Source organism: Lepidochelys kempii, chromosome 11 (assembly GCF_965140285.1).
Source record: "Lepidochelys kempii isolate rLepKem1 chromosome 11, rLepKem1.hap1, whole genome shotgun sequence".
In the NCBI taxonomy this organism is placed as follows: Eukaryota; Metazoa; Chordata; order Testudines; family Cheloniidae; genus Lepidochelys; species Lepidochelys kempii.
In genome coordinates, this window is record NC_136390.1 from 18,046,309 (window position 1) to 18,063,225 (window position 16,917).

The 16,917-nt window shown below is 42.7% G+C and overlaps 1 protein-coding gene across 6 annotated transcripts in view; it reads left to right on the forward strand.

Moving 5' to 3' along the window:
* The window catches only part of MGAT5 (alpha-1,6-mannosylglycoprotein 6-beta-N-acetylglucosaminyltransferase), a 235,612-nt gene that overhangs the window by 135,040 nt on the left and 83,655 nt on the right, over positions 1-16,917 (forward strand). For all 6 annotated transcript variants that reach the window (XM_073305297.2, XM_073305301.2, XM_073305300.2 and 3 more), the window contains 4 exons: positions 7,090-7,161; positions 8,206-8,367; positions 11,274-11,443; positions 12,434-12,568. In XM_073305297.2, the coding sequence (XP_073161398.1) occupies positions 7,090-7,161; positions 8,206-8,367; positions 11,274-11,443; positions 12,434-12,568 (539 nt within the window). The remainder of the gene's footprint in view (positions 1-7,089; positions 7,162-8,205; positions 8,368-11,273; positions 11,444-12,433; positions 12,569-16,917) is intronic.

Genomic DNA, 16,917 nt, shown 5'->3' on the forward strand with positions numbered 1-16,917 from the left:
TTTCCAACTTCTGAAACAGAGATTGGTCAGGGCATACTTAGATAAGCCACATCTCTGATATGAGCAGTCTTGTAACACCAACTTCTCAATAACCTTAAAGACTAACAGATTTATTTGGGCATAAGCTTTTGTGGGTAAAACACCACTTCTTCAGATGCATGGAGTGAACATTACAAATGCAGGCATTATATAATGATACATGAAGTCACACTCCTAGCTCTTATATACCAGATAATATAGATACTGAGAACGTCACGAGAAGGTTGGAAACAAAGAAAAAGGTTGCTGTTTGTTATTTACTGTTTATTTCGGGTAAGGGAAATAAGGGAACAGAGGAAGGAGAAGATGAGTAAAACCAGAGACATACATCAAAAATAACAAAAGACATTTGGAAAAACTTGTACTGAATGTGGCTTAAATGCTACAGAAAAAAATGAGGACAGGATGAGATTTCTACTCTCAGAACATAAGGAGCAATGAGATCTGAATGATTCACCCACAGAGACTGAGAACAAGTAAGATGTAGGCTTAGAGAGAGAGACAGTCTGGTGCTGATCCAAGTGAAGTAGCCATAAAGCTTTAACTGGTCAAGTCACACCAGAAGTGTATCACTTAAAGTTTAGAAACCTCAATAAAGCTGGTAGATCACAGGGATTATGTTCATAAAATGGTGGATTATTTGAGGAAATGGATAAAAAGTAAAGGGACAGAAGCATAACAAGTTGGTAGATCTAACTGCTCAGGAGCAGTTCTGTGATATCTGCCCAGCTGTGTGGGAGAAATCCCCAGCTTCTGTTGCAGAGGCAGCTGACTCGTACTTACTAGCAAGACCCTACATAGAGTGCAGGGCCCAAAGGTAAGACCAAAAGCCTGTACTAAAAGGGGCACACCAGTTTGTTCCCGGGGGAAGAAGAAGGGAGGAGAATGGCTAAGCCCACATCACCCTAGTACTGGTCACCTTCTGATAACCCTAATTATTGGACCTGAGGCCAAGAGGAAGGCCCAAGAAAACATTACTCATGTGGGTCCCTCGAACACACGAAAAGCAATGGGGATCCAAATACAGGCCCCAGTCTGTCCAGATTAATGCAGGTACCCTTGAGTCAGAGACTTGATTGAGGACCTAGAGAGGTCTGAGCAGAATATGGTGCCTAAGCGACAGGTCAGAGGGTAGTGTTGTTCACAGTGATCAAGAAAGAAGGTGGTAGGGAGAATTTTGGGGTGAAAAATTAAGAGCTCAGTTTTAGTTATACTGAGCATGAGCTGACTGCTAAACACTCCTCTGCCACCAATGAAGTCTCTGACTCGAGGGTAGCTGCATTAACCTGGACAGACTGGGGCCTGTATTTGGGTTCCCATATGATCCTGAAGGAGAGAGGAAGTCTGTACATTGATTCTAGGAAGAGAGGGATGAAAGCTGAAAGGGATGAAACCAGCCAGTCAGGAAGACTATTTTAGCAGTAGCATGCTGAGAGACTTGCGAGTGCAAGGCACAGGTGTGTGAGGCAAGAAGGAAGGTGTTTGTAACAGCAAAGGTGAGAGATGACAAAACAAGGATCAAGGTTTTGGAAGCTGGAACAGAGAGAAAGGGATGAATTTTGGAGATAATTAAAGAACCAGTAGGATTTAGCATTGGCCAGAATCTGCAGGAAAGGCGGAGAGAGGGATCAAAAGTGACACCAAGATTGTAGGTCTTGTTTTGCAGACAGACATTAATAATTAGCATGTGTATAGGACCTTTATTGTTTTTGTTTTCTCTTTAATGCTTTCACCTTTAAGAAGAAATGTATTTTGCTTTGTGTTCATTGTAACCAAAGTACCCTATTATAGCCCCTGGAGAGAGATTAACCACAGATGCTGGACCCAGATCATGCCATCTGGGGAATAAAGGTGGGGGAATAACAGTTTGCATAGAGACTGCAAACCTATATCCCCAATCTGGAGAGAGATAGAGGCAGGTCCCCACCCAAGAAAGGTGGCCACTGAGAGCCTGAAACCTTAAGTGGGTGCCCTTGAGGCAGACCGGAGAGGACCAAAGGCGCACTAATCCCAGAAACTGTGACAATTGCAACCTCTTCATATCTCACCCTCTCTAGCTCCTGGCTCTCATACAGACCTGTATCCTTCATCTGAGGCTGCTTGTGCAGCTGTCTTCTCTATGGAAGCATCTCCTCTCACACACTCTGCCCTGGATCAGACCTGTTCCTGCTGCTGCCAATGCCTCCCCCTTTCCACTCTTCCTCTTTTGAACAGCTCTGTATCGTACATTCTCTCTTCCCCCAGTCCATGTTGCTGTCCCCATCCACCTAACTCCTCCCCATCAGCCTTCCTCTCTGATTTCAGCTCATGAATCTCTCCTCTCATGCTTGTCTTCAGTGACTCCAACTTCCATGTTGATAACCCTGCTGACCCCTTAACTGCAAGTATCCTTGCCCTCATCTCTTCATTTGCTGTGCAGCCCTGATTCAACTCTTCTGCTAGTCAAAGAGATCATTCACTTGGCTTGGTCCTCACCAATCACTGTGTGCTCCCTTTCTCTGCTCTCTCTGTTCCTGAGTTCTCCCTCTCTGCCCATCACCCATTCTCTTTATCATTATCCATCAGCCCCTCCCCCACCACACAGTCACATGACCTTTCCATGACTTCCAAACCCTCAGCCTTCTTTCCCTGCTGTCTCTTATCTTTCTTCCACCCCACCCCCCTGCAACACCTTCTTCTCCCTTCTATCACAGATACAGGTGTTTATCTGCTCTCCTCCTTAAATCCCTCCACTTGCCCCACTGACCCCATACCATCTCCCAGGAACCCATCCTCATCCCCTCCCTTACTTTTCTCCTTAACCTCTCCCACTCCTCTGGCTCCTTCTGTTCACAATACAATCATGTTTTAGTCTCTCCAATCTTAAAATCATCCCATCCTTGATGGCACTTACTTCTCCAGCCAGCACCACCCCATCTCCCTTCTCCTCTTCATTTATAAGCTCACTGACTGCACTGTCTACAATTGCTGTGTGAAGTTCTCCTCCTCCTGAGCCATCCTATACCCTCTTTAACCTGGCTTCCATCCCTTGCACTCACTGAGACCACCTTGCCCATAGGTGATGACTTCCCCCCTGCCCTTCCCCTGCCTCTTTACCGCCTCCTCCCCAAGCGCACCACGTCCCCACTCCTCCCCCTCCTTCCCGGAAAGTCCTAAGTGCTGCCAAACATCTGTTAGGCGATGGATGGGAAGCACTAGCGGGGGGTGGGAGGAGCTGGGATGCTGCGCTCGGGGAGGAGGATGGGGTGGGGGGAGTTGGCTACCAGTGGGTGCAGAGCATCCGCAAATTTTTCCCTGTGGGTGCTCCAGCCCTGCACCACACACAGAGCCAGTGCCTATTGCCTTGCCATAGTCTCTAATGACCTCTTCCTAGCCAAAGATCAGATCCAGTACTCCATCCTCCGCCATCTTTGACACATCTTCCTCTTGAAATCTTCTCCTTCCCTTTGGCTTCTGTGACTCTCTCATTTCTTGGTTTTCCTCCTACCTCTCCAATTACTCTTTCAACATGTCCTTTGCAGGATACTTGTCATCCCCCTCTCCAACTTTCTGTGAGGAAACATGCTAAAAGCTCATCAGATTTCATCCATTAGTCTTAAGGGGCACTACTAAGCCAAAGTCTTTCCAACCCTAATGCAAGGGTTGGACTGTCTGCTGAATCAAAAAAAGCCCTGTGTCAGTTTAAACTCTGCCTTTCTATGCCAAAAGATTTTTCTTTGTCTGGTGGTCTCTGGAAAGTCCAGTTTGAAACATTAAATGTAAACCTCTCAGGGGGTGGTACCTCTCTGGATATGTTTACAACCTGTGTGATTCACCTTAATTACCACCCATTGTTTTTAGTTTCTGGAGGAGCTGTGGTAGCCCCTCTTTCCGACCCCCACCCCGCATTCCAAGTTGCATACAATCCCTGTCCCACAGTGGGTATATATACAATTTATAAATGTACTACAGTATGGTCCCCTAAGATATTGCATGAGATGTTGGGGGACTGGTGTGCAGATGGGGAGAGGAGCGGAACCAGGATGGAGGCAAAGGTCACCAGAATTGAGGAGGAAGATGTGGACACAGGATGTAGATTTGTGCTGGTGAGAGGAGCTGGAGGTGGGGAGGGGTTGTAGTGGAGAAGGAAAGAGGAGCAGGTAAAGCTGGAGGGAACAATAGAGGGGTGAGGGTGACCAGACATTGGAGATGGAGCAGTAGGCGGAAGAATGGGGGAATGATACAGAAACTCCCCACTTAACGTCTTCTCGCTTAACGTTATTTCGATCTTACGTCACTGCTCAATTACAGAACATGCTCCATTTAAAGTTGTGCAATGCTTCGCTGTAACGTCATATGGCTGCCTGCTTTGTCCACAGCTGGCAGCCCCCGTATCAGCTCCCCTATGCCCCTCTGGGAGACTCCATGGGTCAGCACCTTCCCACTCTTCCACCTGCCTCCTGCCCACGGCAATCAGCTGTTCTTGTAGTGTTCAGAAGGGAGGGGGGAGGAGCAAGGACTCAGTGCGCAGGCTCCCGCTCCCTCCCCTGCCTCTTGAACCCGGCAAACCAGCTGATTGCCGCGGGCAGAAGGCAGGGGAGGGAGGGGGGAGGCTGCGCACAGAGTCCTCGCTCCTCCCCCCCTCCCTCCTGCCTCCTGAGTGCCGCAAGCCAGCTGATTGCCTCAGGCAAGAGGGAGGGAGGGAGGAGGAGCAAGGACACAGTGCACCTCCTCCTTCCCTCTCCTGCCCGCGGCAATCAGCGGGCTTGCGGTGTTCAGGAGGCAGCAGATGGCGTGGGAGCCTGGGCGCTGTGTCCTTGCTCCTCCCCCCTGCCTCCTGAACACCACAAGCCAGCTGATTGCCGTGGGCAGGGGGGAGGAGCGAGGACATGGCGTGTGAAGTAAAGGGTGGGGGAAAGAAGAGGTGGGTTAAGGGTGCGGGTTTTGGGGAAAGGGGTGGAGTGGGCAGGCCAATGGTTGAGCCCTGCGCCCCTTGTGCTTGCAGAGAAGGGGAAGCTGCCGCAGCTGCTGTGCAACGTGCTTCTCCTAGCCTACAGCACCTTCAGCCTCCTTGTCTCCAGTGCCAGTGGGCTGTGCCTGTGTGGGGTAAGACGGGGGCACCTCCAACTATAGTACTGTGTAGTATAGCCAAAAAAAGATTTCCCTGGAGCCTAACCCCCCCCATTTACATTCATTCTTATGGGGAAATTTGATTCGCTTAACATTGTTTCACTTAAAGTCACATTTTTCAGGAACATAACTACAATGTTAAGTGAGGAGTTACGGTACATGTTTATGATGCAGAAGGAGAGGGTTGTGGTAAGAGCCATGGGTAAGTGGCAAGATCTGCTGGGTGCGGTGTAAGTGTGTGTGAAGACGGAAGAGAGGGCTGTGCAATAGTCCTGGTCACCTCTCCTTTAATACAGATCAGTTTTGATAGTAGAAATAACTTGCTGTGTGCTCCAAAAGTTCTGCCTACCTGGTTAAAAAATACAGTTGTTTCGCAAAGCCAAGCTGATCTGTGCATCTCAGGTTGCAAGAATGGGGGTTTCTAGTATTTTCCAATAGTGCTTTTGCAGCCTGTGTTAATTAAAATTACGAACTATTAATTACTACAGTGTCCAGCATCTTTCCTGAGTTTGAGTGTAATGAAGAGTCAGGCATTTCCCAAGTGGGGGGTGGGGGAGAGTTTTGACCCCATTGCCACTTTCAGATGAGTGGAAGAGGTCCTGACGTTTGTTAAAATGCTCGTATATAGATTGGGGAACCCAGCTGGGTTGGATTTCTTTTACTCCTTAATGAGGTTATGGTTTCTACTAAATCATTTTCATGTGATTTGCTTTTCTAAGTAATCTTTTTGCATGCTATTTAGCTTAGGCTGTTCATCTACTGATTTTGGGTTGACTGCTTTCAGAACATAGAGTAGGTCTGAGTAAGCTAAACATGGCTATAACAACATTGGAAATGTATTAGTCCCAGGATAGGAGTGAGACAAGATGAGCGAGGTAATATCTTTTACCTTACGCTCCTTGTTTATCACTAAGCTAAATATTGCATTTATTTTGACTGTTTTTGTAAACACAGGAGCATAATGACAGCAACACTGACTTCTGCTCCCATGGAATTCCTACGCAAGCCCTGTTAGTGATGATATCCAAGCTGGCCAGCGCACTCTTGCTCTTCTGCCTCTCCCCAATACGTGTGCAAGTATCTTGGGCCTTTAGTGGCTTCTCTCCACCAATAGTGTTGAGAGTTGGGCAGACGGTGCACACACTCTTCCTTCTCCACAACATCGTCAGTAAACCAATCGCTTAGGCCTCAATGCAGCTTAAGAATCCTGCCTCTCTGCAGATCTTAAATTGAAGAGCAGGAAGGTGCTATACTAGCCAGCCATTATACAAGCAGCAGTGACTCCTTGAGCATGTACAAGAGTACAATGGTAGCAGCTACTGTCATGATTCCCCCGTCATTATAGTCACTCAGTCCTTGTGGTTACCCTTCCTTTGTCTTGACATTGATATGTGGTGCCATTTTGTTAAACGCGTGCATTTTCCTGTGCCATCCGCACCATCCTACCCCATTACTTCCCAACAAGTCTCCTCACTGGCAGTATAATGTTTCTTGTCTAGACTGGTAAAGGAGAACTCAAACATACAGGGTAGAATACTTGTCCCTATTTTTTTAATCCATCCCTACAGGTTTTATAGCCAGTCCTTAGAACTGGGTAATATATTCCAAGATATTTTATTATTCCTTTTTTGCCTACTAGAAAGCAACCAGCTATTGAAAATGACCTTCTATAAACTATATTCAAGGTATGAGTAGTGCTTTTTCTGTATCTTAGATTTTTCCCTAGTGTCCATTTATACTGCAAAGCATCTTTGATGTCTTTTCCTGGGAAGACACATCATAACAGCAAATGGCTTTGTTTTAGGCTGACTTCATATTGATCAATAATGGCCCCGTTCAAGCTGTAGGGAAATATAACATAAATGAAATAGAAGAGAATTTGATAAAGTTGCACACATTGAAAGCAGAACAAAAGAACTTTTCCATCCATTATTTTTGCAGGTTGAAAACTGGTGTCCTCATTTACCTTGGAGAGCAAAAAATCCTGACGAAGAAACTGATCAAAAATCAATGGTGAGAGCAGTGGTGGTTTTGACCATGTCTTAAAACTTATTTAAATGTTCAGTGAAATTGTGCAACAGATTCATTTTCATTCTTCAGCTTATCACATACTGTATAGGCAAGGAAGCGGTTTGTTAATCAGTCCACAGACAAAAGTCAATGGGGCTTTTGCAGTGCATAAAGTTAAGCATGTGTACAAAACTGAGGGCTTCATATTGCTGGATAGTTACAAAGGTGCTGAGTATCTTCCATGGCCAATCAGAATTGGTGTAAACTGTCCATTTTTAAAAAAAAATGATGGATTTGTTCACAAGGGCCAGAGTCTCAGCAAATGGCTCATACACTTGATCGTATTTTAGTTTTGTGTCAGCATTTTTATTCTTCCTAAAATTTGGTTTTTCTTCATATGTTCCAGAGCTATAAACATTATCATCTGATGGTATAGCACTTGCATATAGTAGGGTAATTGTTGGGCTATATAATTAACCTTACTGTGGGTATAGGCTGCCTCCATTCTGCAGAATCAGTTGTTCTGAGGTTAATATGTTCTAGCAGGAGGACTGTTTCCAGTTAAGGCTGCTTTCTTAATGTTGTCATGGCTAACTTTTTCTTACTTCGGTCATTCATGACAAATAATTATGGTGCCTTTGGGCTACTTCTCATTTGTTTCTAGTGCATTTTAATCATAGATTATCTGAGATAGAACCAGTTAGGCTCACTTTGTAATCACATAATCAAACACAGAACTATGATACCGTACAAATAAAAATCCTTTCTGAGGTCTGCATAAACTCATGACTTTGGTATTTTCCGGGCTATAAGGCAGTAATAAAAATAACTGACAGTTTTGTAGTGATGGTGATTTCCAGCCAAAGGTCTATATAGACTTTATAAGTGTTAATTAAAGCCTTAACCACCTGTGAGATAGGTGGTGTATTTTTCTTCATTTTACAAATGGGGGATGTGAAGCACGGAGTGTTTAAGTATGATAGATTGTCACTTAAGAAAATTACACTGTATGAAGTTCTGATTTTATTATTTAATGTTTAATTGAAGGCTGAAATTCATACCGACTTTGATCTCCTCTACAAAATGATGTCAAGGCATGAAGAATTCCGATGGATGATGTTGCGCATCAGACGAATGGCTGATGCGTGGATTGAAGCAATTAAGTCACTTGCAGAAAAGCAAAACCTGGAGAAAAGAAAACGAAAAAAAGTGAGTTTTTTATTAACCGCTTCTGGCAGTTGAAATCATAACAGCTTTTGGAAAGTGTGCTTGTCATCTAAGCAATGCTTGAGGGGAAAGAGGTAAAAATTACTTAATCTCTTGTTTGTTCTTACTCCTGTTTCCAAGAGAATCTCAGAGGGGCTAGTAGATTATTTTGCATGTAGGGGTTTTGGGGGAAAGGGGTTGGGGAGGGTGCAGGATTTTTTTAAAATATACAGGGTTGCTATGTGGTTGTGTTAGAGAAGGTAGGATCAAAGGAATATGCCTTACACTGGGAGCAAAAGGTGGGGAGGTTTGTGATGGTCCTTAGTTCCTAGGGGAGTTTGTGCCACAGTTTCAGACTAGCCCCTGGGAAAGTTCTGTGTCCCACAGAGACAAGATTTACCCTTATTATAGATTGCACCAGAGGAGTAGAGTTGTCGACCACAGTCTTCATCCCAGAGCTCTAGATGGATGGACTTTTAGATATGCTGGGCCCAGGCTATGGATTGCCCTGAAGATAAGGACTGAGATCTTGAATGTGATTTGAAATCCTCTGGGAAATCAGTGCTGAGAACAGAGGACAGGTCTGATGTGTTGCTGAGGAGCTGTTCTACAGCAATTTATACTAGTTGGCATTTCTTAAGCAATGAAGACTTCATGCCCAGGTGTATCACATTTGTGCAGTCCAACTGAGAGGTGGTAGACATAAATAACTGAGGCCAGGTCATCATCTGCCAGGATGGAATTGAGACTTTTAGCTAATCCAAGATGATAGAAAGTATTGCTGCTATGTGAGAGTTTATCAGTGAGGTATCCAAGAGGACGCCTAAACTAAAGACTGAATTGACCAATTGCAGACCAAAGGAGACTTTAACTTGTCCGCAATTCTTCAAAATGCTTTCCTCTGTCAACTAGTATCACTTCTGCTAAGGTTCAGCTTCAGCCATCTTCTCTTCATCTCTGAGCTGATCTCGTCCAATCACTGAGCCCAACTTTATGATAGTGCTGTGGTTGTGTGTGGTGAAGGATAGGTAGGGCTGTGTGTCATATTCAGGCACCAGCAACATGAGTCAGTGTTGTCTGACTAGTTCACCTAGTAACTGTATGTAGTTGAAAAGGACCAGAGAGGGAACTCATCCTTGTGGGATGACGTGTAGTTTTCCATTGCTATTTGTTGGGTGCATCCCTCCAGGAAGGACTCAGACCATATCAGCGTATTGCCCTGGATTCCTGCCACCTCTCTGACAAGACAACAATATTTCATGATCGACTGTGTCAAATGTTGCAGAGATAACCAGGAAGATGAGAATGGATGTTTTCCCTCAGTCAGCTAGCAGGAGACCATTCATGAGTGCCACTGAAATGGTTTTAATTCCTTGTCCTGGCCTGAGGCCAGGTTGTTCCAGGTCCAGAATATTAGTTTCAATTAGATGAGCTTGTAGTTGGCCTTTAGTGAACTTCTCTATGAACTTAAAGAGAAATGGAAGGTTTGACATAGGGTGATAGTTGGCTACGTCTCCTGAGTGAGTTTGCTAGTTTTGGTCTAACTATTTTGTGTCTGAAGGAAGAAGGGAAGGTTCCTTCTCTGAGGCGTTGGCTATTTTGGTCAGGAGTGGTACCAGTTGTTCCTGACTATCTTTTACAAAACAGGAATGATGCTTCTTGGATTTACAAATCTTGCCTTGAGATTACCTTAGGGCATCCAGAACTTCTTGAGTGAACTATTTAAACTGTGGGAATGAAGTTGGGCTATTGATTGGTGGGGATAGGTGGTGCAGATCCATGCTGTTAAAGATGTCCTGAATGTCCCACGATGATCTTGTCAGCAAAGTAGGATGATAGTTCTTCACAGTGCTTGGTGCTCAGTTATGATACAGGCTGTAGTGCTTATTTACAAAGGTCATAAAGGACTCGGAGAGCTGCAGAGAAAAATTCCCTCCATTGCGGTGGGGGGTGGGGCACCCTTGTCATTCTTGTGCAGTCCAGAGTGGTTTGTGTTTGCAGCTGTGTGAAGTAACCCCAGAGAGAAACATGTCCTGTCCTTCTCAGCTGGAGTGTCGAGCTAGTGCAAGTACCTAATGAGAAAATATGGTCCTCCAAGAGCAGAAGAAATACGGTCCTATCCTGTAATTGATCTTGTCTTATTAGTCTTCAGACTCCTTTAATTTTTAATGGGAATTACTTAACATTCCAATTTTTGAATGATGAAATTGCTATCTTCACATATTGTATAAAATGTGAGTTAATCGTAACATTTTATTTTCTGTTTTCCTTATTATAATCTTTTTGATCTCAAACTTTATTGGGACAAAAAGGGACCTTTTTATTGGGACCTTTTTATATATAGAATCATATTTTTCTCCATATCAGTCTGCTTCCCCTCATTTTTAATGCATTCTCTTGTGCAATCATATTGTTTAGATCAGGGGTTCTCAAAGTGAGGGTCGGGACCCCTCAGGAGGTCAAGAGGTTATTATATGGGGGGGTTGCGAGCTATCAACCTCTACCCCAAACCCCGCTTTGCCTCTAGCATTTATAATGGTGTTAAATATATAAAAAAGAGTTTTTAATTTATAATGGGGGGGTCACACTCAGAGGCTTGCTATGTGAAAGGGGTCACCAGTAAAAAAGTTTGAGAACCACTGGTTTAGATCATATCTGAGAATGTAAAAGATTAAAAAAGGCACTCCAGTGGTTTGTAAAAATGGTCTAAAGCAATGAAGTAGTCCTATTGCAATGAGTAGAGTGGTGGGGCTGTTGAGAAATGTAACAGTTCTTTGATTAAATTAGCTAAAAAAACAAATGTTTGAGTTGGAATGTGGAGAGAGCAAGAAGGAACCAACATAAGGTACGTTGGTTAATTAGTTGCAGAATGAATGTTGTTACTGCTTACACCTGGCTTTCTTTTTCAGATTCTTGTTCATTTGGGACTTTTAACAAAGGAATCCGGATTCAAGATCGCAGAGAATGCATTTAGTGGTGGCCCACTTGGTGAATTAGTCCAGTGGAGTGATTTAATTACATCTCTCTACTTACTTGGCCATGACATTAGGATTTCAGCTTCACTGGCAGAGCTCAAGGAGTAAGGAGATTATTTTCAATTATGAAACTAGAATACAAAAAAGAAATTGTAAACTCCTGAAGCCTCTATTAGTACTGTATATAATTTCTTGAAGAGGAAAATGAAAGTGATAATTCACCAAACAGGAGATAAGAAGATTATTTTCATGAGCTAAATATATGCACTGTGAAAAGGATACTATGTTTTCATTGTAGCTGCAGCCTCCTGAGACTTCATAAATTAATGGTGGAAAATTCAAACTAAGCAGCTTAATTTTTTACCATTACAGGTGCTTTAAACATCTGCAACAAGATACATTACTTACTAGTCTAATTCCATGTCCTTTAGCTTAAATTTATAATATTCCCCACTCCGCATCCAGCTATTTACAGTCTTAAATAAATTAATTTTAATGCAGTTACGTGCTCTGAAAATGCTCATATTTCAGTCAAATTTACATTAGTCTTTTTTGTAGGATAAAGTCATTTTGGTTTTTAGTCTGTGACACTTCATCGTACTTTAATACTTTTTATAATGCACCTGTTTAAGATTGGGCATTTGTCCTTTTTTCTGTAGCTTTCATTTTTACAGTATATACAATGAAACCATATTGTAGTGAATTCTGATATAATAAAACAGTTAACAAAATACTAAAAGTGATATACAAATTGCTTCAGTATATCGCATTTGCATTGTGAAAATTGCTGCTCAGGTTATATTTGTACCTCCATTTAGGTTAGAGAAATTATTCAGTAACAAGCGTCTACTATAAGAAGTCTCTATTTTACTGTACCTAATCCATTTTTCAGTAAACTTCTTAGAATGTTTTACTGGTTTTCAGCAGTAAGAGATTAAAATTGCACATATGCAGTTACTGTCTTTACAAAATTAGAATAATTAACCACTGTGGTTTTTTTTTTAGTGTAATTGGATTATCAATACAAATTGCATATCGCATGAATGCAGAAAGGTGCTGACATATTCCTCCCCTCCCCCCCTTTTTTTGGATAGGATTATGAAGAAGGTTGTAGGGAACAGATCTGGTTGCCCCACCCAGGGAGATAAAGTGGTAGAACTTATTTACATTGATATTGTGGGACTTACTCAGTTTAAGAAAACGCTTGGTCCATCATGGGTTCATTACCAGTAAGTATTACTTTTATCTAACCATTTGCAGAAACTCTTTAACAAAAGCAATTGAGTAGCACATGTGCAGTAAATATATAAAATACTGAGTACCTTCCAGTTTGAACTGAATTTATTTGAAAATCAAGCTGTTAAAAATTACTTTACTTCCTCAGGGGTCTTTCATTGTTAGGAGAATAATGAATAAAGAGTCTATTGCCTCTTTCTTTTCTAAACCATCTTTCTCCTCCCCTTTGAAAGTCTGCAAGACAGTATAGCAGCATTGTAGCATTTCCAGAATATTGTTATATTACTGAAATTGTGTATTCCACCTAAGCTGCTACTTTTGCTCTCTCTTCATTTGCTCCTTATGAGTGCTTTGTTCTTTTTACCTTAAATCAAATGATAAATGTACCAGCAAGGAAATTGAGTTCACTTTTTCAGTTGAAGTAGTCTGTGTGTCATCTTCTGTAATGTAAAACAAAATCACTAACTTAATCCTCATGAAAGGTGCTGACTTGACAGTCCTGGTGTTACCAGCTTTGTCTGTTACTTTGACTCTTCTGGGGGTGGGGGTTCTGTACTTCTATCAATGTACTCCGTATGTCACTTGTGTTCTCATGCGGAGCTCTACTTCTCCCTGCTGCAAGTTCCCTCCCAACGGCGCTCTCCTGCAGGACCTAGGTTCCCCAGGGCTGGGTTCTGCCATCCCCAGAATCTGACACACACACACATTAACAGAGCGAGGTCTGAGTGAACCAGGTTACTCAGCACTCCCAAGCTGACCCCTTATATGTTCCTAGACTCAGTAGGCGGGGTCGAGCAGCATTTCCAAGCTGTCACCCTCTCATAGGCCCTTGGACTCAGCAGGCTGGGTCCAACAGCACCTCCCAGCTGTCACCTTCCTATGCCATGGGCACAGAATAGAGTACGCTGGAGCAGGCTGGGTCGAGCAGCATTTCCAAGCTGCCACCCTCGTATGTCCCAGGTTCAGCACGTCCCTATCCCCACTTTCACGTTACACTTGTTCTGGTAGTAACCCCTTGATGAGCAAACCCCACAGGATTTTTGGGCGCTGCAGGGATCTTTTAGCTTAGGTACGAGGAGCATTGCTGCAGAGTGAATGAGGAAACGAAAAAAAACAACCATGGAGGGTGCGGGGGGGGGGGGGGGAGAAGCAACCAGCTTAATTATGAAAGTTATTTATTGCCAGGTAATAACCATAGAGGAGCCAAACAAACAAAACTGTTATAATATTAAATCTAACTTAAATTTGATTATAAAAGTCAGGTTTAGAAAACTATAACTGATCGCACAAGTCAGGGTCAGAAGGCTATACCTAGAGAGAGAGAGAGCTGGGTTCTCACCACTCTGTGAAGCTTGAATCAATTGGGGGTCCCAGGTGGTGGTGGTAGCTGAGGGTCCAGAGTGCTGAAGACAGGCAGAACCCCCAGCATGATCAGTCAGGAGAAGATGAAGTCTGAATGGAACTGATGCAGATTTTAGATCCAGGCATCTGAACACTTACTTGAGCATGAGTAGAGGTTTTTGTAGAGAAACAACAATGGTTCAAGGGAGAACACTAGAGTTGTTTGTGTAAACTGATGGCTCAAGGAAGTATACCAAAGTTGTTTTGTTCAGGCTAGCCAATGGGAGATGGTCATTTCTGGCTATGGGCGGTGTTCCTTGGAGGAAGCTCACAGTGCAATTAGGGAACTTCACTATTTTGGATACCAATAAAGGATTTATTACTGGAATTGGTCTGATAACTACTGAGCTGGGTGTGTGCAGGTGTGGGTTCATTAACATCTGGACCAGAGATACCCCTTCATGCAGTGCTTCCCTGCTTTTCTGGTCCCAGAGTTTGATGCGGTTCTTGCCTTGCAATCTCTGTTCTCCGTTCTGTATGTTACTGGCAATGCCTCCTTGTCCCATCTTCCATGCAAATGAGGCTAGGGGAGTTTCCTTAATCCTGTCATCCTTATCCGAGCGGTTTAGGTGTGTCTCCCACTGCCTTTTCATTGCTTTTTGTAAGTCTCTCATCGGTTTTGGTTCAAACAGAGGCCTTTCGTGAGTCAGACAGGCTGGGTACTATGCCCTGTTCCCCAAGAACACAGAGCCGCTAGGTAACACTGGAGACTGACGACCTCTGTTTATCCACTGAAATAGTACTTGCACAGTCAGTGGCAATACCTTTCACACATTATCCCAACCTTGAGCTGGAGAGAGCCATCTTTAAGGATGAATGGGTAGTTCAATCTCTCTGGCCAATTGAGTTTACTGGGGATACAAGTTGTGACGGCTTTTGTGACATATAAATATCTGTTTGTTGGGAACTGAACTGAGGCCACTAACTGCTGCTGCTATTAAGGGCGTGAGAGTAAACTGTCCCACTGCATAGGAAAGATAAGAAATATGGCAAGAGACCACCCTGGCTTAACCCGGAGATCTTCAATGATCTGAAACTCCAAAAAGAGTCCTACAAAAAAGTGGAAACTAGGTCAAATTATAAAGGATGAATATAAACAAATAACACAAGTATGTAGGGGCAAAATTAGAAAGGCCAAGGCTCAAAATGAGATTAAACTAGCTAGAGGCACAAAAGGTAACAAGAAAACATTCTACAAATACATTAGAAGCAAGCGGAAGACCAAGGACAGGGGATAGGCCCATTACTCAGTGAGGGGAAGGGGGAGGTGGAAGTGCTACATGACTTTTCTTTCAGCTTTCACCAAAAAGATTTAGTAGCAACTGGACAACTAACATCGTGAATGACAGTGAAAATGAGGCATGATATGAGGCTAAAATAGGAAAGAACAAGTTAAAAATTACTTAGACAAGTTAGGTATCTTCAAGTCACCGGGGCCTGATCAAATACATCCTAGAATACTCAAGGAGCTGACTGAGGAGATATCTGCGCCATTAGCAATTGACTTTGAAAAGTCATGGAAGATGGGAGAGATTCCAGAGGAATGAAAAAGGACAAATATAGTGCCAATCTATAAAAAGGAAAATAAGGACAACCTGGGGAATTACAAACCAGTCAGCTTAACTTTAGTACACGGAAAGATAATGGAGCAAATAGTCAAGCAATTGATTTCCAAACACCTATAAGATAATAAGGTGATAAGTAACAGTTGGCATACATTTTTCAAGAACAAATCATGCCAAACCAAACTGATAACTTTCTTTGACAAGGTGTCAATCCTTGTGGATAGGGGGAAAGTGGTAGATGTGGTATATCTTTACTTTAGTAAGGCTTTTGATACTGTTTCACATGACCTTCTCTTAAACAAACTAGGGAAATACAACTTAGATGGAGCTACTATAGGGTGGGTTTTTTTTAATTTTTTGGCAATGTTCTGCATATTTGTCACAATAACACAGAAACACAATAAACATATAATCACACCATTTTCAGTTATTTTGGTATTTTATTTCAAAATACTTGTCAGCAAATAATTGAAAATGGTGTGATTATATGGTGTTACTTTGACAAAATATGCAGAATTTTGCAATGTTTTAAAATGAATGCAGAATTTTTAATTTTTTGGTGCAGAATTCCCTCAGGCGTAAAAAAATGGGAAATGACTGCCTAGGAAGAAGTACTGCAGAAAGGGATTGGGGTCAAAGTGGATTGATCACTAGCTAAATATGAATCAACTGTGTAACACTGTTGCAAAGAAAGCAAACGTCATTCTCAGATGTACTAACAGGAGTGTTGTAAGCAAGACATGAGAAGTAATTCTTCCGCTCTACTCTACACTGATTAGGCCTCAACTGGAGTATTGTGTCCAGTTCTGGGTGCCACATTTCAGGAAAGATGTGGACAAATGGGAGAAAGTTCAGAAAAGAGCAACAAAAATGGTTAAAGGTCTAGATGACATGACCTATGAGGGGCGATTGAAAAAATTGGGTTTGTTTAGTCTGGAGAACAGAAAACTGAGAGGGGACATGATAGCAGTTTTCAAGAACATAGAAGGTTGTTACAAGAAGGGAGAAAAATTGTTCTCCTTAACCTCTGAGAATAGGACAAGAAGCCATGAGTTTAAATTGCAGCAAGACATTAGGGAAAAACTTCCTAACTGTCAGGATAGTTGAGCACTGAAATAAATTCTCTTTCTGTCTGTCTCTCTCCCCCCTACCAACCTGGAACCAGCAGGTCTAAAATAGCTTATTGCAGAATGTTTCAGTGTGCTGTAAAAAGGAATCCATACTCCTGGATTTAATAAAAAAACAATTGTGTGACTTACAATCTTGACTTTCTAAATTGCTTCTAAATCAAGTTGGTAGTGTCACTCAAAATTCCCAATAAATTCTGTTTTTAAAAGTGAATGTACTGAAATGTATACTTGTGTAGGCAGAAAAAA